This window comes from Chaetodon trifascialis, chromosome 24 (assembly GCF_039877785.1).
Source record: "Chaetodon trifascialis isolate fChaTrf1 chromosome 24, fChaTrf1.hap1, whole genome shotgun sequence".
Lineage (NCBI taxonomy): Eukaryota > Metazoa > Chordata > Actinopteri > Chaetodontiformes > Chaetodontidae > Chaetodon > Chaetodon trifascialis.
In genome coordinates, this window is record NC_092079.1 from 6035413 (window position 1) to 6058293 (window position 22881).

Consider the following 22881-nt stretch of genomic DNA (forward strand, 5'->3'; position numbering starts at 1 on the left):
ACCCAATGAAAAACTGAGTCATCAGCTGCCACCTGATATTAATAGACTGTTTTTTCTAACACCTCTTAAAACTATTTTTTGGAGTATCTCCTGTCTAAGTTAAGACAAGGCACCATTGTCATCATGTTGGAACCCATAAATACCAGTAAAAGTCATAATACTAACAAGCATGCTCCCTCAAGGCCACATTGCAGGGCAGATGGGAGCAGAGGTGCTGTGAAAATCAAATCATTGGTCCTCTTAACTGTTAGTTTGCTGCCATCTCGTGGTGAGACATGGGAAAACAGTCTATAATATCTGATGTGCAGCGCTGGCTCAAAGGACAAAAAGTGTGTTGCATCATAAAATTGATTGATTGTCTCAGAATAACACAACTTAAGGAAGATAGCGTAGAAGCTCTAATCAAAATCCCCATCATCGCTAACATCATATATGTATAAAAATGATGATCTACTAAAACGCAAACAGCGCATGACTGTTTATCTGCGTCACTTCCTGTTGTGAGAGAGCGTAGCAGCGGACGAACAACTTTCCAAGTAAGGACAATATGTACAATGTATAATTGAATAACATTAGCAGATTCATATTTGTCGCATTTTTTAGAAAGAGTACTCAGACGTTCGTGGTCCACGCTGCCATGTATTTTGTGCGAGGTGATCTCAAGTTCAGAGAGAAACTGCTGTCTTAAAGGGAAAGTGTCATTAAGAAATCAGCTGACTGGGCTAGCATAAAACGTGCTAACGATAGCAGCAAGCTAGTTGGCTGTTTTCTTAATGTTGTAACATTTTGTGACGGTTCATATTTGGTACAAGTTTACCACTGTTACTGCTGCTGTTCAAGTTATTTGTGAAGTGTTTGAAGACTTGACCTTGCTGCTTTTGCCTCCCCGTGAGCCGCACACGCCATCATTGCATCATGTCAGCTATGCTAGCAAACTGTGGCTAGTGCTCTTAAAGTTAGCTTATGTTGTCATGTTAGCTTGTGTTTCATTTTATAAAAATAGTTTGGGATGTCCAGCGTTGCACTAATTGTTGTTGTTTTGTTTTTTTTTTATCCAACAGGTGAAAGTTAAAAGCATAGACGGAGACGAAGCACGATGTCCAGCAGTGTAAGTGACATAACAACTTTCCCGTGGTCACGTGAGCTCACCCCTGCTTGTTATTTGCAGAGAAGCGACAGCCAGGCTTCATTTAAATATCAGCTAATTTTACAGCATGCTTAGCTTTCTATTTTTCCTGTGATTTTAGCATTATGTGCTTTATAGCCTTTTACTGGTAGATTTAGGAGTTTAGCAGGTAACAGGCCAGTTTGTAGTTAACGTAGAGGAATAAGATCATGTCGACATGTTGCTGGCTGTTAACAGATGACTTTGTTCTTTTGCAGGTGCTGTGTGGTCGAGGCAGGCTTATCCTTTCTCAGACTGCGGGATATCAAGCATTAGCTGCTCTCCGTGTCAGCAGAGTCAGAACCTTCTCTGCTGCAAGCTCAGATGAGCCTTACATCCCTGACCCACAGAGTCAGGTGAGTCAAGTGGCAAATGTCAGCGTGGTCTCCAGTCGAGATCTGAGGGGAGCTGATGAGTTACGTTTTGGTTTGTTGTTTCTTGGTGCTTGCTCCAGTCCGTTGCTTTCGAAAACATGTAAAGAGAGGATGGTGTGTCGCACATGGCAACAGATGGGGTTGCGGATGCAGATGTGCTCAAATATCTATGTCACGTCCCCTCCAGGCCCCAGGACTGTGTGGCCTGATGAGAGCATGGGACCATTCGGACCTCAGGACCAGCGCTTTCAGTTGCCGGGTAACGTTGGGTTTGACTGCCACCTGGAGGGCATGGAGGACCAAAAGAAGACTCCGGTCCACAGGACGGTGCCGGATGTGCTGACGGCCCCGAGTAGCACAGAGAGACAGCAGTTCATACTGGCCCAGTTTGTCAATGAGTTCCACGTAGGTTTTTAAATTATTTGCACCAGAGCTGTAGATACCAAGACACTCAGCTCATGGTATATTTGTTGTTATTTATTTAAGAATTATTCAAGAAAATCATATTATCTGCCAGAAGAAATGATTGAAGGCCTCAAAGCTGCTTTGTCAACATCTATGTGTGTGTGTGTGTTTGTTCATCAGGGAAAACTGGGTCCTATATCCACCAGAGTCCACAAAGCTGAGCAGTACTTCACGCAGACAGGCACAGACTGCTCTGTAAATTCCTGCCCTGAGCTGTTAAAGAAAGGTAAGTGAAGTTCATTTGGTGCTGACTCTCTGAAACAAAGTCATCTCAGAAGGTCGTGTCGTCTGTTTGTCGTCTTCGGTAACAAAGGTGTGTGTTTGTGCGTGTGGCAGATCTTGAGCTGTTGTTCCCCTCAGCGCCCACCGCTTCCATCACAGTTGTGACGGTCACGCAGAGCAGCAGTCGGGGCGAGGAGGCAGCAGAGCTGGACAGAGACCAGCTGCTCCACAGAGTGAGTCCTGTCACTTTAACGGCGTTGCTATAAGTTTGTGACGTGTGTTTGTGACATTGCGTTGAAGCAGCTGCTGACTGCATTTCCTCCTCATTGCAGTTTGTGAGTGGTGCGAAGGAAATGTGCTTCTCTCTGTGGACCGCAGGCTACTGGGCAGACTTCATTGACCCGACTACAGGAACAGCTGTGAGTTCTTTGTGTAGTATCGATTTCTTGTATGAGAAATGCATTAATAGTGGATACCGAGGAGTTTAAGCCTTGCGTTCGCTCATTTCCTCTGAAGGAACCTGAAACCCAGGTCTTGTTTCTGCATGGTTTCCAGTGTGTTTCACATTCAGCACCATCACCATATGTTCTCCCACAGTTCTTCTCGTCTCCATCGAGTCAGACCACACTAAGCACAGAGGAGGAGCTGAGTCATATGGGCTTCCACATCGAAGCGTCGGGCTCCTGCACAGTCATTCGCCACATCCTGAGAGGAACGCCTTTGTTTGTGGGGACCGTTTTCACCAACGCACCTGCTCACAGCGCCGCTGTCGCAAGACTACAAGGACTTTCAAATGTAGTCGATGATGAGGAGTAGTTTTTTTTTTATGTATGGTAGTGTTGGTGTCAGTGAAAGGTTGTGCAGAGTTCGTCTGACTGTAACAAGGACTCGACTGAGACTCTTATGCAGACCTGTTGAGTGCAGTGGGAAGGACTACAAATGTAATATTGACTAAAAATGGAATGTTTTCACTGAAAATGTTCACGTTTTAGAGGATGATATCATCTGTGTTTTATGATATTAAAAGCATGGATATGAAACCCTCCAGATGGTCTCACGCAGCTGCCCATAGCTCAGGTCAAAGATGCAACAACACTTTCAGATTTTGGTTGAATGATATCAGATGAGAAATTGTACAGTGTTTTTTTTCTGTTGCACAGGATGCAAAGAAATGTGGATACTATGGCAGACCCACTGAACTAATTTACCACCGGGGCCACAATATTTACAGTTTGAGATGACAGTTAGGTTCCTGGAAAGGCTGAGTTATTCATAAGCAAGGATGGAGCGAGGTTCACCACTTTGTGAACACATGATTGTAGAAAGGATATCACTATGTGCACTCACGAACACTTTGTAAAACTGTTGAATTAAACAGTTTGTTTGAAATGATTGTTTACTGAATCTTCTGGTGGAAGTTGTTTCTATAATTGCGCCTGCTTTTTGAGGGAGTTTAGTAAGGTTTCATTTTCATAGCACATTTACTCAAAAGTCTCTTGTGAGTCGGTTGGGGAGCACCACACCACTCGTGCAGCAGCGTCACTTGTAGTTTGACCACATTTGCTGGTGATATCTGTTTTAACAGTGATGAAAGTGTGGAAGCTGGAAATGTTGTCGAGGCACAACATCAAACAAATTAACAGTCCAAACAATGCAGGAACTCACAGAAAAATGGCCAGAGTGCATGATTGGAGGGCTCCCATCACACCAACCTCATAACTGCTATCACATGATCAGCACTCACATGAATGCTGATTGTGGTTTCAACCAGACTCCCTCTGCCTTTATTTCAAAATAAGAGCACACTCTTTGAGGATAACTTCATCCGGGATTAGCAAATCAGTTACATCAGTTGCTGCAGTCAAAGAAGCAAATGATGGATGAGAATAAAAGGGAATATTTCAACCTGATGATAGATTGTTTACCTGAATTAGTTTAGCCACCCATGAAGAACAGCAACTTTACCCTACAGTTGTTTTTTAGGTTAACTAGCTGCTGTTTGTAACACCACATAGCATCCAGCCATGGACAGATCAGGAGACAATGTTCCCCTGGGGACAGATATAAAGACACTGAACAACTGTTAGTTACGTCATCAACTGGTCAGTCTCTTCATAGCGCACTGTGAAGCAAAATGTGATTTATTTATTATTTTTTTTAAACAAATTTATTGCATCAACGAACAAGATGACAATGGATTTCATGAGCAACGTCAAAAAAAACACAGTTAAACAGTAACAGCCTCACATTAATACTGACAGTTTAAATAAATTACCAGAATATGGAAATATTGTCTGACAGGAAAATTAATTAAAATGGAATATGGTGCAGTAGAGACAAGTTTGTACACAGTTGTTTTTTTTAAGAACTTGCATTTGTCTTTGACTCAACTCTCTGGATGGTTTCTGAAGCCTCTGTGAGCAGGAGACAATAGACACAAATCCCAGGTGTGATGCTCCATGAACCAGCTGTAGTAAACAACACTGCGACCTTAGGAAATGCACTTAGCGTGGACTTTCCCTCTCACACGTGTCCGGCTGTGAAGATGATGATGACGGCGTAGCTCAGAGATACAGGAAGAAGCCTTCTGCTCGAGCTGGCCAGAGGAGAAGTCGAGGAGAAGACGGCGCTGCTCTCGTTTCTCGGCACCGACACGTTACAGATGTTCCCCTCACAGCAGGACGAGCACACCTGACGGATGAGATTTAAAGAATGAGCATCAGGTCGTGGACGCCGATGCGGTTTAACCCAGAGGCTCCACTTACCTGATAGCCATTGTCAGTGACATGAGCACAGCCGATAAAGAGGCAGTCCTCCAGAGTCACACAACGCTTGGTCACAGACACACTGTCTCCATGGCCATCCATCATGTGGTGGGTGTAACAGTATCTGGCATCTGGAAGACATGACACACCTTCATTTCTGGATTATTTTACTGCCTCCACACCACACTGTCCTTCATGTTTTAGAAAGACTGTAAAGTTTTATGCCCCAAAATTCCATCTGTGTGAGCTCATTAAAGCTGCTCAGACAGAAGCAAATGGGAACAAGCTGATGTACCTTTTGGACAGTAAACATCTGGTGCCCAGCGATTACACTCATAGTTGTCGGCAGCGTCTTGACAGGTGAAGCACTTGAAGCCACCAGGATGAGGTGTAGCTGTGGAGGACAGACAGACACACTGAAGTACTCTGAGTTAGCGATGTGTGCTGGGGCAGCAGCATCTCGACTGCTGACAGGAGGAGACTTAACAGACCGGTTAAGAAGGTCAGCTTTGTCCTGGGATGCCCCATCGACCCAGTGGAGGCGGTGGGTTCTCCTGATGTCCCACCTAATGCAGGACAGCACTGGGCAGCTCCTTCAGTGACAGGCTGCTTCAACCACAGTGTGTGAAGGACACTGCAGGCCACTTCTTCCTGCTGCTGTCAGACATTACAGCGCTGCTCCCAGTCGACCACACACACCAACACTGACAAATCAACTCACGTGCAATATCAATACTTCTGTTTTATTTATCATATTGTTTACTTATCTATCATATCTTGCTTTTTTTACTGATGCTTCTGTCACACCATCACCTTTGCTGATGTTAGACTGTAAATTCCCCCACTGTGGAATGAATAAAAGATTATCTCCTTTTATCTTCAATGAACCTTCGAGCGCTTCTGAAACGAGGATTCATTAATTATTTATGTGTTGACATGTGCAGCAAAACATATCACAAACTCGCTAGAAACTGCACATCCGAAATATGCGCGCATGCCAGCATTTAGCATGGAGTCAACATGGAAGCTGGGAGAGCAGCTTTCACAATGATCGAATAAATCTGCCAATTTAACAGTTAATTCTTTTATTGACTTGGAAGTCAAATTTACCACACTTGTCACCATTCTTGTGGACATTTTTCTGTCAGTAACCCACTATGTCCCCCTCTGTACCTCCATCTGCTACCAGAGGACCACCAACTGCTGTGTCCTAGCCCCATGCTATTACCCAGGGCAGAGGGTCTGGCTGTCCATCTGCGATCACCCTCTGAGGATGGAGCATCACAAGTTGGTGCCTCAGTTTGTGAGGCCGTCACCTTCCATGTTGCCTGGATCAAGCCCGTCATGGCTTGTGGTCCAAGTGTAGCTGCTGTATGTTGTTTGCAAGTGAGAGTGCAGAAACTTGGTTGTGAAGCAGCTGGTGTTGCTCTGCCACACAATTGTTTTCTTTGTTCTTCATTAATGCAATTGCTGCTTCGGCGTGAAAAGCATTAAATCTGACGCCTGCTGGTGCGATGCTCCCCCGTTTACCATTGTCATGACCCATGGAACAGATGTTTCAGCTGGGACAGCTCTGAGTCTCAGAGTCTGCCAGTTTCCAATCACAGGACAAAACCTGTTACTCACCAGACAGACACACACTCACACACGATGACTTTCAAGGTCCCTGTATCTTTTGTTTACACTGAAAACACACATGAATCAAACAGCGATATCATGTTCCTACTTGAGGGATGCAGCAGGATGATGTCCGTCATGGTGAAGTCCCGTGACTGGACACTTTTCAGCCAATCAGCAAGGTTGGTCATGAGCAGGACCCAGGCCAGTGTTGGCCAGGCTTCCATCATTGGTCCAAAGTACTTTCATGCACTTCTCTGCTTGGGCAGGAGAACTCTGTGGGAGAGAGGAGACCACAAACAGCAGGAATACAGCACAGGGATTGAAATACATCCCTTGGAAATGTACTTTAAAACTGAATGAACCAGTCAAATAACAGAACATATAGAATATTCATCACAGGCCACATACATTCAGTTCACTTAGCAGTTAATGCTGTTAATCCAGATCTTTCTCATAGCCTACTCTTTCTGCACCTTAGTACATGTTCAATGAATAGCTTCGGATAAAACTGAAAAAATGTGTGTGTCAGTTCTTTGTAATTGCCGTGAATGGAGAATATGAAAATGAATGTGTTCTTTAAAGTCAAGTATAAAATCTAATCATGGAAGGAATGAATCTATCAAAGTGATCAGCTGTGTGTGCCGCACTGGCCTGCTTTAAGCTTTAACTCGAAGCATCCATCCCTGGATCTGGATAATTATGACATTAGGTGATGACAAAGGACTCAAAAAACATTTATTTTACTTTCTGACATACACATGAGTTGTGGTTAAACTACAAGCCCCTTTTGCCTCTGGGAATTTAGCCGTTAGTTGTGCTTGCCAAATGTTTTTGTTTTTCTTTTTTTTTTTTTTCTGTCATGCAATGGGCCATTCATTGGTAAAGCCAAGTCAGCATTTGTATTGTCTTTTACTCAGACTCTTTTATACTGGAGATTGCACCAGCAGGTCTGCTCAAGAAGGAAACATCCCCCTCTCCACCTTCTTTACTTCCAAATCAGTTCCTTGGCTAAAAAGATTCACTGCCCCATTAATAAAGTGCCCACTGTTGGCCCTGTAGAGAAGGAGCTTAAGATTACAATCTTGACCGTGGAGGCATATATGCAGGTCTATGCAGCAAGTTCACTCCACAGAAATGTCCATTTCAGAAATGTCACATCACAAAAGTACCGTCATTTTGTTGTAATTCATCCTGAAAGGAACATAAAGGTCTATACTAAAATTTGTTTTCATTCCAGACTCTAAAGGAGGATCTGACACGTCAGTGACGAACGCATAACTCTCCAATATGAAGGTCTGTCCAGAGCCCAAAGGAAATCCCACAGCTTCGTTTCAACACCAGCAGATCAAATAAACTTTAAGAGGGAGCACTCCTGTTCGTAAAAATGTGAGTTCTTTATGTGAGTTTAATTCACATAGTCTTTCACTATTGAGAGAAACCTGAGTGCCTTTGGTTTACAAAGATCTCAAGCAGTGTTTGCAAGACGAAAGTGTGTCATGAAATTAACATTTTTTTCTATGGGCTTTGGTATGTGTTTCAATTTTTTCAATATTATTAACAGACTTCTTATCAGACATACAAAACACATGTTATACTATTATACAGTTCATGACAAACTGTTGATATTTGCAGGACTTTTGCCATTTCACTAACAACAATTCCTTTATAATTCAAGTTTTCTCCCCATGCAACATCTCATAGTGTTCGGCTGAGAATTCAGTTTCAGTCCAGGCAGAACACTCTCCAGCAAATGCTCTTCTTAGATTCACCGAGATGTCAGTCATTGGATTAAATACCAGATGACCTGGTTTTGCCCCAGAACTGAACTGATTTGTGCAAAGATCAGCAATGAGTTCAGATGCCTCTGACTCTATCTTGTGTTTTATCCTGCAGGCATTGTGGTAGCTGTGTGGTTGTAAATGCTTGTTTTCTTTGCATTATGCACGCCCCAATAAGACTGATCAATGGGTTTGCTGCAGACAGAATAACCGTAGTGCACTGTACTATTGACAGCATTCTTTGAATCTGACTATCAAAGGCTCTGATTATTCTGTTTAAAGCAAAAAAATAATAATAATAATAAAAAAATTAAACCAAACTAAAGATGGAGGCAATGCACATCAAAGTTTACTCTACACTCTACAATATTTAAGAGCAAAATCACTTTGAATGCTCTGTGTGGACAGCTCTGTAAATATTGTATTGACTATAATGAACACTGTGTATTTACAGGAAGACAACAACAGAATCTTGAGCTGGAACAATTAGTCAAATAAACTATTAATACCCTATTTCCTTTTTTAAGCCAGGATGCCAAATTTTCGCTGGTTCTTGCCACTCAAATAGGAAGATTTGCCACATTTCTCTGATAATAAGAGGAACATCTTTGGGTACTGTCTTGTTTCTGCAAAACAAAACATTGCAATATCTTAACTTGGGCTTTTGTCACTATTGTCTTACATTTTATACACCAAACAATTAACTTGTTGAGAAAATAAACATTAATTGTTGAATTAGTTGCAGCCCTAATTGCACCACAGCTCAGGACCTTAAGTATAATGTATAAATGCTTTATTCACTCACTGAAAGCTAAAGGAAGTTCCATCAGCTCTAATTTTTTGAAGTTAGCTTGCACCACAGATGCCGAGCTCTGGAAAACGCAGACTAATTACATGACGGAGCCTAAGTTGAAGTGATTCAGAGGAGCCTTTCAATCCATGGGCATGCATTCATCAGAGCACTCGTGCTACAGTATAGCTCATAATGATATGCAGCACACTGAAAGGAAAACTTGAGATTGGCTCTCCAACTTTGAGCTGTCTGATGGATGCCGAGAGGTAAAATTTGGTCTGAGTCTAAGGGGTAGGAGTGCGGGGATTAGGTACAATGGCTCCCTGTTACAACTGGAGAGGGATGGAGAGGGTTTATATCACTCGGAGTTCAATCAGCACCAACCGACTCCTTTGGGTCTCAGTTAAAAGGCCACGCAGGGCTGAAAGAATCTGAAGGAGAGCAGGTTTTAAATCTTTCTATCTCCCCTGACGACTGGGGATCAAGTTTGCAGATTGGGAGAGTGGAAGTTGATGATCTGTGCAGCTTCTCAGCGATATTATTAGTAATATACTGTTTGACACATCCACACATCCAGACATTACTGCTGCAGCACTGGCCAAAAAGATGTTCTTTACTGTAATTGCAGGAATGTTGGTGATGCAGCGCTGTGGACAAAATGCATGTTTTATTCTCTTTTATCCAGGAAATAAGTTAAAAACAAAACAAGGAATAAGTTTCAAATACTGTTTGACTCACGACCCTGCCTGTGACCTCTTCATACCAGAGATAAGTTACGTTATCTGCTGAGTCTGACGCAATAAATCAGCCAACAGAACTTAAGGAATAAGCTGTATTTTCTACACATATATTTCTTTTAGAAAACAACAACATGGCTCATTGAAAAAAAATTTTATGTCCAAGAGAAGACTGTGAAAATAATATGCAGACAAACTGTTGACTGACTGCTTCTCACCTTCTGTCCGCAGGCAGTGCTATGCCGCCTTCAAGCGCTGTCAGAGATGTTAGATTTATGACTAAAACACACATGAATGACCCAAAACATTGTAAATATTACTGGGAAAGTCATTTTTGTCCAAAACCACAATGCAACTGATGTATTTTCTTCCTGTATGAAGAAGAAAATGTATTTTCATGCCTTGTGTGCATGTTGTCTCAGTCACTGCAGAAAGTTCTGCTTGCGTATGACATGTTTGTTCAAACCCACTCTTTCACTCTTGAATGCATCACGTGCTGTATGTTAAAACAACGCTGGGAGAGAATCTGCACGGTTAGACCCTATTAACAACGCCAGTGTTGAAAAATCACGAGAGAAATCAAAATGTGATCGAGGCCGCTGTAAACAAAACGCTAAATTCGAGCTACCTGTTTCCTCAGATGAAGGATAATTGCTCCATGTTGGTCATGTGTGTCTCTATTAAGATTCAGGCCACCAGGGTGGCCTTTGAAGTTCAGCCGATATCCAGCAGCTCAGTCCTATCGACCAGACACATATGGCAGGGGCTTAACTTCTGTCATACCACTGCTAATGTTTTTTGGTCGGGGATACATGACTGCACCACAGAAATTACACTGTGGCTGAATTCTTTGTGTCTTAAGCTGTTTAACACTTCACTGATGACCGACACACCAAAGCACAGTGAATCACAACTTGAATATTTAATCAGACGTATAGTTGAAGTGTTTACCAGCAGAGTTCAGCTTCCCGCTATTCAAACAAACGCACACTCTGCTTCCCAAGCATTTACATCTGGGTTTACTGAGTCATTAGACGAGTGTGAGATTTTCATGAGGTCCTTGCTGAGCTGGAATCTCATAAAATGCGTTACATCTTGTTTAACTGGGATGAAAACGGTCACAGACCAGTGGCTCTTCATAAACATGTACTGTATTTACTGTAGTAAAGAATGTCTGCCCAAAGGTCAATAATTATTTTTGGTAACACACAGCCAAACTAATTTTGTATAACTGACTTCATTATAACAACCAGTCTGACAGTAAAATGGGGTACAAGGTCCAAGTTTCTTAAAAGCGGTACTTAAATAAATGTACTAAGTTACATTCCATCACAGCACAACATCATGAAAAGTCTGTCACACACACTCATGGACAGCATCACCATAATGAATGTACACATGTAACTCCACACACACACGTAGGCAAATGTGTAGATACAGCAGGGCTTCATTTACGTGACATTAATCATGTCAGAAATACACTCTGGTGTCAGCCCACATGTGATTAAAGATATCTGCTCAAGCTGCGCTTCCAGTCTCAGCCCCTTCACCTTAATTAAAACCGCTTTAATAATTAAAACGCCTATTTATGGATCTACTCCAGCACTTTAAACACTTACTCTAAAGTAACAAGCTCGAAGGATGGAAACGATTGAAAGCCTCTGCTGTCTCCAGAATGTTGCAGTATTGATCTGCATTTAAGCTGTTCTCATTTGATCCACGGCGATCATAATCTATGTTAAAATCAGCGCTGCTTCAGCTTGATTACTCTGAATGCATGAGATTTACAGACGCACTGAAACTTTAACTTGAATAGTCTTACATAAGTAGTCTAGGTTACCTTATTTTACAACTTACCAGCTTTATTCCCTGGACTTGCAGCCTGACTGTGCGCTGATGAACATCTGACAGGACCGCGCTCCTCCGTGGAAATGAGGGAGGAGGGTGCTGCGTCGTCATTGTTGCGTCATTCCTCCTCCCATCAGCAACACCGCACCTGGTGACATATCAAAAAATACTTCACTTTCTGCAAACTTTGTGGATCCCAGGAAGTGGCATCATCATCATAATGCAGTAACGCATTGCAACGAAGTACATTTACTCAAGTGAAGTACTTATAGTCATTGTACATCACACTGTTCATCTGAACATCTTATCTTTGCCGGCAATCAGCCATCAGGAGGTAACAGTTTGCATCTACAAGGCACAACATCGAGGGCAATGTGCAACCAATGCATGTTTAACCAACATAAATTTAATTAAGAGTAATATCAGTGTGTCATCTACACAATGAATGCTTAAGGGCTCAGGATCAAAAGAGATCAAACAGTCAGCCTTCTCTGCTCTATAATGAGCGCTCATTTTTGCTGCAGGCAAATTACAACAAGAACCTCCAACAGTATGCGTGCCCTACAAACGGCTTGCTTATTCACATTCCTTGAATGAAACACATGGTATGCCGCCTATGTGAACAGTCTCATACTTAGACCCGTCAGTGACAAGCAGCAGCCCTCTGACCTGTCAGGATATGGGATCCCTGACAGGAGAGCAAGGAAAGAGGCAGCAACCCTTCAGTCCCTTGTCAAACAGAGGAATTTGAGTAGCATATGCACACAGATGTGCCATTATATCTGGACAGATGGCCGGTCCGTCGTGGAAAAAGCCTTCAGCAGCACCTCACAAACCTGCACTCTGATCGAATGACAAAAACTGGCAGCAAAAGACATGTTCCCATATGCATTATGTTTGCAATCTATTGGGCTTATATTACTATTTTACGTCTCCAGTCACATTTGACTTGTTTACTTCATACATCTATTGCATAGTCTGAAGGAGAAAACCCTCCTCTGCTCTTTTGGGGAGCTTTCCCTAATCTAAACTAAGGACAGAGGATGACATAACTTTAACAGATTGTAATGTCCTTTGTGCCAAATCTGTGATTTTGGTCTTTATGAATAAAAAATGACTTGATATCACTTGACTGAGGAGGCACTGGTGGTAGGCAATAGAGAAACAGCTGGATTTACTGTTGAAATGATGAGTTGATTCATTGATGAGTCCATCAACTGAAAAATAAATAAGCAACCGTATTATTTATATTATTATGTCTGACAGTTAGCAGTTGCTTCTATTATTATTACTTTTCTTTCAGTTTCAAACCTCTCAGAGATGTGGATCTGCTCCCCTTCATCATTTTTTCTTTGTGTTTGGGCCAGATGAAATCAGCAAGTTGAAGACAAATTGTGATTTTTCTTTTTTATCCACCCCAAAACAAAAGATTTAGCAAGCAAAAACAAAAAATATTACTCATTAAAATATTGTTAGTCGGAGCCATAGCTTGGTTCAGTTTGTGTTGGAGGGTGGAAGTAGCAGCTGAAGGGGGCCGCAGAAACCCCCCCAGCTGCTGTCCAGATTTTCTCTTTCCGCCCCTGCCGACATCCGGATATTGGGATGCGTGCGCACCTGTCGCCATCTTTGAAATTCAGGAGGTGTGTGCCATCAACACAGGACCACAACGCCTTCCCAAAAGTTAGTTTAATTTAGATAGCCTTGCATTAATTATTTTGTACAAACATGGCTAACCGAAATATGCAACAAGCGAGCTTGCCGAGCAGTAATTCATCTCAACCAGCGAAACACGGGACCGACTCCCCGGCCCCGGAGCAGACACCGGCGAACAAAGACAGCCCAGCGCCGCCGTCACAGGAGTCTCCCGCGGCCGAACGAGTAGAAGGAGCCGGTGACAGAAGCGAAGGAGGCCCGGCAGAAATGACTCTGGATATCACGAATTTTCGGAAGCCCGGAGAGAAGACGTTCACCCAGCGCTCACGTCTGTTTGTCGGGAATCTTCCGGTGGATATCCCAGAAGAAGAGTTCAAGAACATGTTCGCTAAATATGGGAACATTAACGAGGTCTTCATCAACAGAGACCGGGGGTTCGGCTTCATTCGCTTGGTATGCAACGTTACAGACTTCTGCTTATCGGGTTTAAGATGTTCTGTCATAAGTTTGTATGTCTTTAACTTTATTTGACGCGGAGTTTGTCGACCGAAATGCGGCCAAGAGGAGCTAGCTGTTGTGTTAGCATTAGCACAAGGTGCAGGTTGACTTCATGCCCATTCATATTATTTTGTGGTTCATGTGTTAAAGTGACAGTAGGTTTCTCCTGTTCTGCATGACTTTACATTGAAATGTGTGTGCATATGTAATCTGAATGTATGTGACATCTTTGCATTGGTCATCATAACAAAGATAGCGGTGCAGGTTTTACATACAGGTGCAACTGTCAATTAGCTGTAAGTGGAATCAGCGGGTGTCAGCATCCTTTTCACCCCTTGTCTTCCAGGAGACTCGGACGCTGGCAGAGATTGCCAAAGCTGAGCTGGATGGGACTATTTTGAATAATCGGCCGATCAGGATCCGCTTTGCTACACATGGTGCTGCGCTCACAGTGCGCAACCTGCTGCCTGTAGTCACGAATGAGCTGCTGGAACAGGTAAACCGGACGAGAGCTTTAGGGTGAAGTGCTCCTCTCTGTGCTGTGATGTCTAACCCGAACACCACCTTCTGCCATCAGGCCTTTTCTCAGTTTGGGCTGGTGGAGCGGGCTATTGTCGTGACAGATGACCGCGGTCGTCCCACTGGGAAGGGCTTAGTGGAGTTTGCAAACAAAGCAGCCGCACGTAAAGCCCTGGAGCGCTGCACGGAGGGAGCGCTGCTGCTGACCACGTAAGGAGCGTGGGACGAAGTGGTTTTGGGGGGGGGGTGAACACAGAGAATGAGTGGGCGAAGGTTCTGTGTTTGCGAGTTGCATAATGTCAGACATTGTGACTTAGTGATTGCCTTTAAAGTTACAACTAAAGTCAGCCTGCATGTCAGATTCTTGAAGCTGTCCCAGCTTTGTACTCTTAGCTGACATTGAGTGTTTTTCTCCAGTCGAAACCTCAAGTTTAAATGAAAAACAAAAACAAATGAATCACTAGATATCGCTTCATTAAACTAAAGACCACAAGGGCTGCAACGCCCGTCCGCATGTTGATGTTGCGATCGCACCTGCACACCTGTGGATATTCGTGACTGCATCTTGCACAGTTGTGATGCTATTGCGATGACAAAACCTGTCCAAAGACGGATATATATTGACGCTCTTTCCAAACAACTTCTCAGTTATGTCTTGCCAATGATGACACATTGTTTAATGTTGTCTATTCCGTGCATCAAGTGAGGGAATAATTCAGCCAAAAACACATATGTGTTATATGTGTCATATATATACATATATGTCAGTCAGTCCCATTTGTCTTTCATCAGTCAGTGTGTTTGTAATGCATCAGTTGTTTTTCTTGTTTTGATTTATTGACCTTTTCCTCAGCACACCTTGTCCAGCCATTGTGGAGCCCTCGGAGCACTTTGATGATGAGGATGGACTGCCTGAAAAATTGCTGCAGAAGATTCCAAAGTATCATAAGTGAGTTATTTCTTAAGCATCTTGAACTCCTCCGTGCTCAGTGTGAGTCTTTCGGCTGGCGTATCTCACTCAGCGTTGTCGTTATCGTTGTGTTCGTTCTCTCCCCTTCAGGGAACGAGAGCAGCTGCCACATTTCGCTCAGCCCGGGACGTTCGAGTTTGAATACTCTTCTCGCTGGAAAGCTCTTCACGAGATGGAGAAACAGCAAAGAGAGCAGGTGGACAAGAACATTAAAGAGGCCAAAGAGAAACTGGAGGCTGAGCTGGAATCAGCCAAACATGAACATCAGCTCATGTTAATGAGACAAGGTAGGACCTGTGGCTTCGAGCGTCCTCCTTTGGGACACCTTTAGAAGGTTGTTTTGGCTGCTTTATTAAGACTCACATTTACTCAAGTGGGAAATTGGAATAATACTCATGAATGAAGCAGCCATGCTGAATATGCTTACTTACTTAGAGAATGATGAGGAATGAATTATAGGAAATATTCCTTTATGTTGCCCTTTTTATTTTTGATCCTCAAAATTGTGATTGTTTGCACTTGTTATTCCTTCTATATGGATCCAGCTGCCACTTCCTTCTTACTTATGTTTCCTCCCCCATCTTCCAGATCTGATGAGACGTCAGGAGGAGCTGAGGAGACTGGAGGAGCTCCGCAACCAGGAGCTGCAGCGACGAAAGCAGATTGAGATGAGGTACGTTTCCTCTCTTGAGCCAATCAATAGCACAGACAGGAACGTGATTGGTTTTGGCCTGCTTCTCCCCTTGATGATTTTAATACTGGCTGATTTCTCTCCTCCCTCTCTGCGGCTGTAGGCATGAAGAGGAGAGGAGGAGGAGAGAGGAGGAGATGATGAGACACAGAGAACAGGAGGACATGAGACGCCACCCAGACGGCTTCAAACCAAACTACCTGGACAATGTGAGTACAGCTGGAGCACATACATGCGTAGAGGGGACATACTTAAGCAGGATCATCTGTAAGTTACTGCATCATCCTCAGTTTTTGGTCTTGAAGATCTGTGATCTTCTCATGCTTTGATAGCAGCTTTCAGTGATGTCCACAGAGACAATATTTTCCATCTGTTTGATTATTTCCTGCATTTTGATAGTTGCGGCCAGGCTGCCATGATAACACATCACTGTAACCCTGTGGTTCAGCCTGTCAAACTTTCGCTAAAGCCCTTCTCTGAACTGCACCTGTCCAATCAGAGCTGAGTAACTGTAACAAAGCACCGTCAAGCTTTGCATTGCTCTCCATGTTGAATTTGTGTGCATGAAGCTCTGCACTCCCGTAAGCCTCGAGTGCTGCTCCTTCGTCTCCGTTGTATGAGCGTGTTAACCTGTGACGTAACAGTTCACCAGAAAAAGCAGCTGTAATTGTTGCCTGGAAGTTTGAGGAGTCTGTGCTCATTATTTTTCTTGATGGACATTCATGGTTCTGTTTGAACCATCAGCGAAAATCAAAAGTCGAGGCAGAGGAGGTCGTATAGGCTAGAGCACATAGCTTTATCTGATCATTTTCATGAGAAATAGACACGACAAATCAATGGAGGTAACATACATGGAAGAGAGTAGGGTGTAGAGTTTTGCTTTCGTGCTAAAAATGTCTCCAATTTAATACTAATAGTAGATTTTTTTATGCGAGGGCTTCATGTGCATGTCTTAGAATGACCTGACAAGGGTCAACTCAGGGAAGACATGGTCTTTATGAGCACTGGGGGACACTGTAACACACCTGAGCGCAACATTTAAAGTCAGCGCTTTAGTAGCAAAAAAAAAAAGTGCTACTTCATGCAAGTGATGCAAAACAAAGCTAGCAAAAGCCGTTATGTAATCCACACAATTTAGGGATTTAGTTTGAGGGCAAACAAAAGAGTGGATTCAAGGGTCCGAACTGTCCGTATCTGTTGGTGTGATGATGTTGTTTTCTGTGTTATAACTTTTCTCTTCAAGTCCTTTGCTCTGTTCAGAGATCCTGTCGGAGTCTGCGTCTTTACATGCAACACAGGCACACGCTCAGACCGCTTCAGACTCCATTATGGCCACCAACTGTCCTCACTTAATTGACTAATGTCAAATAACACCAACAAACAGTCTTAGCAATGAACACATGTAGTTTGTTTTTATTTTACACTTGGTGGGGGGGCTGGGACCTTACTAATAACTACAAGTAATACACTTAACTCCCCTCACAGTGACAATCTGAACTCCACATTGGCTTTGGTATCATAACAAGTAAGCATATTTCTACACATCATAAACTGTGTGTACTGTAATACTAAACTCATACCTTCTTGACGTGATTTACTTTCTTTCTGGTGTTTCTCTGGTTTGTCCTGTTTGCTGGGAGGATCATTGTTCAGGCAATGACTCCCATAACATAACTGGTATCTGCTGCCATCTAGTGCTTGAATTAGCTGCAGCTCAGGCACCACTTTACAGCCTGATTATAAACAGGTTTGAAGCTTTCATCCATAAGTACACGTGCAACACAGCACATTTGCTTTGCTACTGTTCTTATTGTAATTGCAACATATTGACCATTTATCAGGTAAGTATGTCAGAATACAAAGGTTGAGCATCACAGTATTTACAGTAATTTAACATGTTTTCCATCACAATTTTCCAGATATTTTGTGTGTGTGGGACATATTCTGTCTATTGCTGTAGCTCTGTAGCTTTGGCCAAATTAAACTTGCACATGCAGGCGTGGGCTATGATTACGACCCCTATGTCTGTTCCTAATATCCTAATATCACAACTAAGAGCATAAATATATTTACATCCAGCTGCATTTCACCGCTGTTATTTGTGATAAAATGGTGAAAATGTTGACGCTGGTGATAAAACGAATTGACCCATTATAGTTGCTTTTGAATATATCATTGTTGAATTTCAGTCACTTTGTGTGTTTGCAAGATTATGTGTGAAACAGAAAGAGAGACAGGATTGTGTGTTAGTATGTGTGTGAATGAAATGTGTCCTTAATTGTCTTATTGCGAGAGCGTATATGAACGAATGAATGAATGAACGAACGAACGAACGGGCGATCGAGCACCTTTTGTTTTTGTGTGTTTGGGCCCTGACACGCCAAGCCGACAGTTGCCCAACAGATGTGTCTCAGCAGCTGCTTGAATGTTCAGCACCATTTGCTGGCTGATCGGGCACGTAAGCTCTGCATCAGAAGCAGCACCCTCACGAGCAAAGACCTCAGGCTGGCAACAACAATGCAAAACAGAAGTTGCAGCGCTCGTTTGTACTGTTTATGTATGGAGAGGAATTTGCCTGCATGCTGGTGCTCAGCTGTAGTCTTTCTGTCTGCTTCGACCGAAGTCTTTGCTGTTGCACATCTCTGGGTTGACTTGGTGTGTCAGTGCCCTGTGTGAATGTGTGAACGCAGTAAAAGATTTTGACCTAACTTCATTTGTGTTGGGTGCAGAAGCTGACAAAGTAAATGCTTTAAACTCAGTAAGTCTACAGACCAGCAGGAGGATGGAAGAAAAGCTTTCAATCTCTCCACAAGCTAAAACTACATTTAAGTCCCCCATCAATAATAAAGAAGGATAATTGCATTCCTTCAGAGCCAGGGGCAATTTAGCAGTTTTGTGCTGAGAATCAATACTTTCACAGTGTGAGTGTTGTCCGGCAGGCTATCTGCTGAAGATCTGTACTTTAGCTGAGTTTTGTTCTGAAGGCTCTTCTTCACTTCTTTCAGAGAGAACAGGAAATGAGAGTGGGTGAGCTGGGCCCTCGTGGAGCCATTAATATGGGAGGTACGGGCATGATTGTGTAAAGACTGGCTTACGCAAAACCAGATGAAGTGACGAGTATACGTGAATTATGACTGCCTCATTGTCCTGTCACGCCATTATTTGCCCTGCGTCCCAAGTGGATCCTTTCCAGCAAGGTGTAATCAGCTTTTTTGGATTGTGTTAAGTAATTTTTTTTTAGATTTTGACACCTTTTTGGGTGTGAAATGGACTCATTTGGGATGCAATGCAAAGGTGAAAAACACTATAATACACTCCATGACAACATAATGTTTATACTAACAATATATATTGTACTGAACGGGGTTGTTTTGGGTATGGTTTCATAGTTTGAGAAATATTTGGTCCCTGAGCTCTCATCCTCACATAATGGCAGATTAAAAAATAAAATAAAATGTTCCATAATAATGCTGTATGTGTTCAGCACTTTATTTTTATGCAGGAATTAATTGGAGACAAGGAGTAAAGACGAACATCCAATGACTTCCACAAAGACAGTTTTGGTCTGCAGAGTGCAGGATGAGGGGCCGGGGACAGACCCCATGTCTAGACCGCAAAGCGTCACGCCAGCGGCTGCCTGTCTTCTCAGCTGCTGGGAAAAATTAAAGGGGGGGGGTGTCTGTGGGATTACAAACTGGAACCGTCTTGCAAAATGTAGATAACTATATATATTCATTGCCTTTTTATTGGGCATCAACCTCAAGTTTTTGACTTTTTGACAGGAAAAATTGGATTGAAGCGTAAATAATCGTTCGAGGTGGCGGTCACGCACGTGAGCCTGAACGGAGCCGGTGCAGGCAGCGGCGTTGATTACACTGAGGGCGGGTCTGTTGCGTGAGGCGTGCGAGTGAAAACCAGGCCTGCGGTCCAGACACGGGTCGAGCTTTGAGACAGATTGTTGGAGGTTCATGGTGGCTCTTCACCACGCAGAGATCAAAACCTAGGATTGCACATCATCTCTATGAACAAAGCTGCCATGCGTCATTTTCAGGTTTATTTATTTTACACGTGAACTCCAGCAACAAACAGTCTTTACTTGCAGTGTTTTTTTTGTGTTGGGGGTCAGTTATTCAAGAACGGGGTTTAGATTCATGTGATATTTCAGGTGTAGTTCATTTTCTCAAAGCTTTGATCTTGGCTGCTCTGTCTGCAGTAGTATTTCATGTCATGTGAATGTATGTGTGTGAGCTTGTGTGTGTGCAACATGTATATGTACTGTACAATGTACATATTTATGGGGAACATTGTAATTAGCTAAGTTTCCACTCTTTTGCACCGCAAATGATGATAGAATTTCTGGAAAATCGGGAAACAAAATGCGAGTGAATGAGTGTTTCCATCCACGCTAATGCCAGTAAACCAGGAAGAGAGGGAAGAACAGCTTTTAAAAGTAGCAGAATTGATCGTTTTAGTGTAAAAAGTGGATTTCATTTTGATTTTGAACCAGGAGCAGTGCTGCATTTGCAACCATCCTCGACAGGTATTTGAAATGCCTCGTACTTTAAACAAAGTTGGAGATACCGTTGATGTCTTTGAGTCACATTGACACAAACACATGAACTGCTTTTTCCCCACTCGGGGCTCATAAATGCCATTTTCGATTGTCCGTGCTGCATACGGTTCAGACTGGTGCAATCAAAAGTCACTCACGGTGTTTTATTTCCCTATGCTCAAACCTTTGGTGTGCAGGTCTGTGTGATAGAGGATGCTGTAGCCTGGGTCTGTGTTTGTTCGGGGTTGAACCTGTGAAGTCTGCGCAGGTGTGACTGCTTTGTGAAATGGTCTGAGGTTGTTTTCTAACAACTCGAACGCTTTCAAGATGATGTGCAATCTCAGGTTGAGTTCACTAAAGACGTGGACGTTGGCACTTGGCCTCAAAGTGAGAACCTCTCATTCTACTATGCAATCTGCTGTCCGTCTATTCTCCCTGTAAAATGTGACTTGTCTATTTTAATATAAAATACTTCCTGCTGACCACTTTAAATTAACGTTGGTTTTTGGTTGTGTTGGTTTTATATTGATTCAAATTAACGAAGAGGGCGTTGCTTGACTGCATAATTGTTTTCTAAAGGTTATACTTCCAAATTGATAAGTGTATCGTTAAAGATGCTTTTTCAATGAGTAGCAAAAATTGCACCGGTCATTCTAAATGTCTGTCCCCATCGGATGACAGATCATCATATTAGCTGTTGCCCAAAAGCCAACGTTAACTTTGAGGTCACTGAGGTTAGCTCTAGCATTCAGCTACAGTACTTGCGGGACGTTGGGTGCATAACGCTGACCCACCAAATGACAAACCACTGCTCCGTTGTTTTGCGTGTAGATGGCTATAACCAGGCCTCCCCGGGGCCCAGTGGTAACCAGGGTCAGATGATGGGCATGAGTGGAAGGGGAGGAGCCATTGGCCCAGAGGGAACTACAAATATGGGGACACCACTGATGTCAGAGAATGGAGCCATGGTAATGTATCAGGAAAAAGAGATGAAGCTCATCTGCTCACGAGTCCAGCTTTGACATTGAAGAGAATATACTGCGAGAGCATTGCCTCAAAACAGTAGTCTACCTCAAACTGTTTAAAAAAAATGGAAAAGTCAATCATTCTGCTTTACGCGCAGGCCTTTAGAAACTGTGAGTAAAAAATGAGAAAAAGTGCTTTAAGTACCTGAAAATGATTTTAAAAGTAGACGTCACTAATAGTCTTATTCCTCTCTTTGTTTGTCTGCTTGGCTCCCTCCTCCCCCTGCTCCTGCTCCTCCTCCTCCTCCTCCTCCTCCTCCTCCTCCTCCTCCTCCTCGTACTCTCTGATGGAAATGCTTGGATCAAACTAAACCCCGACTGATGGACTCCATCACTTTTTCTGGATCCCCTGCGCTTGTGTCTGACCCCCAAACATCACCCCTCGCCAACTGTTCTTTCAATTTCTCACCGTTGCCATAACGCCGACCCCGCGACACCACAGCGGAACGATAGATACCCACAGGGTGGATCAATGGGGGGGCGAGCGGAAGTTGAGTCCCCAAAGCAGCAGCAGCAGCAGCAGCAGCAGCAGCAACAGCAGCAACAGCAACAGCAGCAACAGCAGCAACAGCAGCCGCCATTGGGCCCTCAAGTCGGACCGGCCCCGGGATATGGCAGGGGGAATCCACTAGGGGGAGTTTTTGATGGGCCTAATAACAAGCGCCGCAGATACTAACTTTTCTCTGTGATCATGGAGACAGTTCTCTGACTTTTGTTCCAGCCCCATCTGCATCATTTCAGTTTTTTTATTTTTTCCTGTAACGCAGGCCGTCCCCGAGGGGACAGGACAGGGTGACGCTTTGTATCTCCGAGTATCTGCAATGTTTATATTTTTCACAGCGTTTGTTGCTCTCTGTTTTCTGAATGGAAAAGTGCTTTTTTTGTGTGCTGAAGATCGGCCTCTGTGGTTATACAACTTTTCAGCTGCTATGGCTGCTGTGGTGCGGATACTCTTTGTTAAGCTGCTCAAGGGTGAGTGATTCAGTTTGGACATTGATTAGAGCCAAAATAAGGACGCTAACCTGTCAAGCCAAACAAAAAAAAATCTTCTTGGGAGTGAACAATCTTGTTCATATCTACATTCAGTCAAACACGCCTTAGGTTGTAGATGTTTTTTTTAAACATACTGTAGCTGATTAGATGTTTCTGGAGCCTCATCGCATCCTGTATTTGATAGTTAAGAGAAATAAAACATGAGTCGGAAGT

The 22881-nt window shown here is 43.2% G+C and overlaps 3 protein-coding genes across 3 annotated transcripts; 2 read left to right on the top strand and 1 right to left on the bottom strand.

Moving 5' to 3' along the window:
• The first annotated feature begins 487 nt into the window (after positions 1-487).
• Positions 488-3628, top strand: mmadhca (metabolism of cobalamin associated Da). Its single transcript, XM_070957710.1, has 8 exons — positions 488-536; positions 1062-1108; positions 1384-1525; positions 1727-1944; positions 2125-2230; positions 2341-2459; positions 2559-2645; positions 2824-3628. The coding sequence occupies exons 2-8, from the start codon at positions 1097-1099 to the stop codon at positions 3040-3042; spliced, it is 903 nt and encodes a 300-aa protein (XP_070813811.1). The 5' UTR covers positions 488-536; positions 1062-1096; the 3' UTR covers positions 3043-3628.
• A 1032-nt stretch (positions 3629-4660) lies between these two features.
• On the bottom strand, positions 4661-11806 carry lypd6 (LY6/PLAUR domain containing 6). Its single transcript, XM_070957931.1, has 5 exons — positions 11777-11806; positions 6718-6884; positions 5287-5385; positions 4992-5122; positions 4661-4917 (listed from the first exon to the last, which is right to left on the bottom strand). Exons 2-5 carry the CDS (start codon positions 6836-6838, stop codon positions 4750-4752), a joined length of 519 nt encoding a protein of 172 aa, XP_070814032.1. The 5' UTR covers positions 6839-6884; positions 11777-11806; the 3' UTR covers positions 4661-4749.
• Positions 11807-13389: 1583 nt separating this feature from the next.
• pspc1 (paraspeckle component 1) lies at positions 13390-22879 on the top strand. Its single transcript, XM_070957962.1, has 10 exons — positions 13390-13873; positions 14265-14414; positions 14496-14647; positions 15291-15386; positions 15498-15694; positions 15996-16080; positions 16202-16307; positions 19104-19161; positions 21482-21618; positions 22118-22879. The coding sequence occupies exons 1-10, from the start codon at positions 13493-13495 to the stop codon at positions 22349-22351; spliced, it is 1596 nt and encodes a 531-aa protein (XP_070814063.1). The 5' UTR covers positions 13390-13492; the 3' UTR covers positions 22352-22879.
• The last annotated feature ends 2 nt before the right edge of the window (positions 22880-22881 follow it).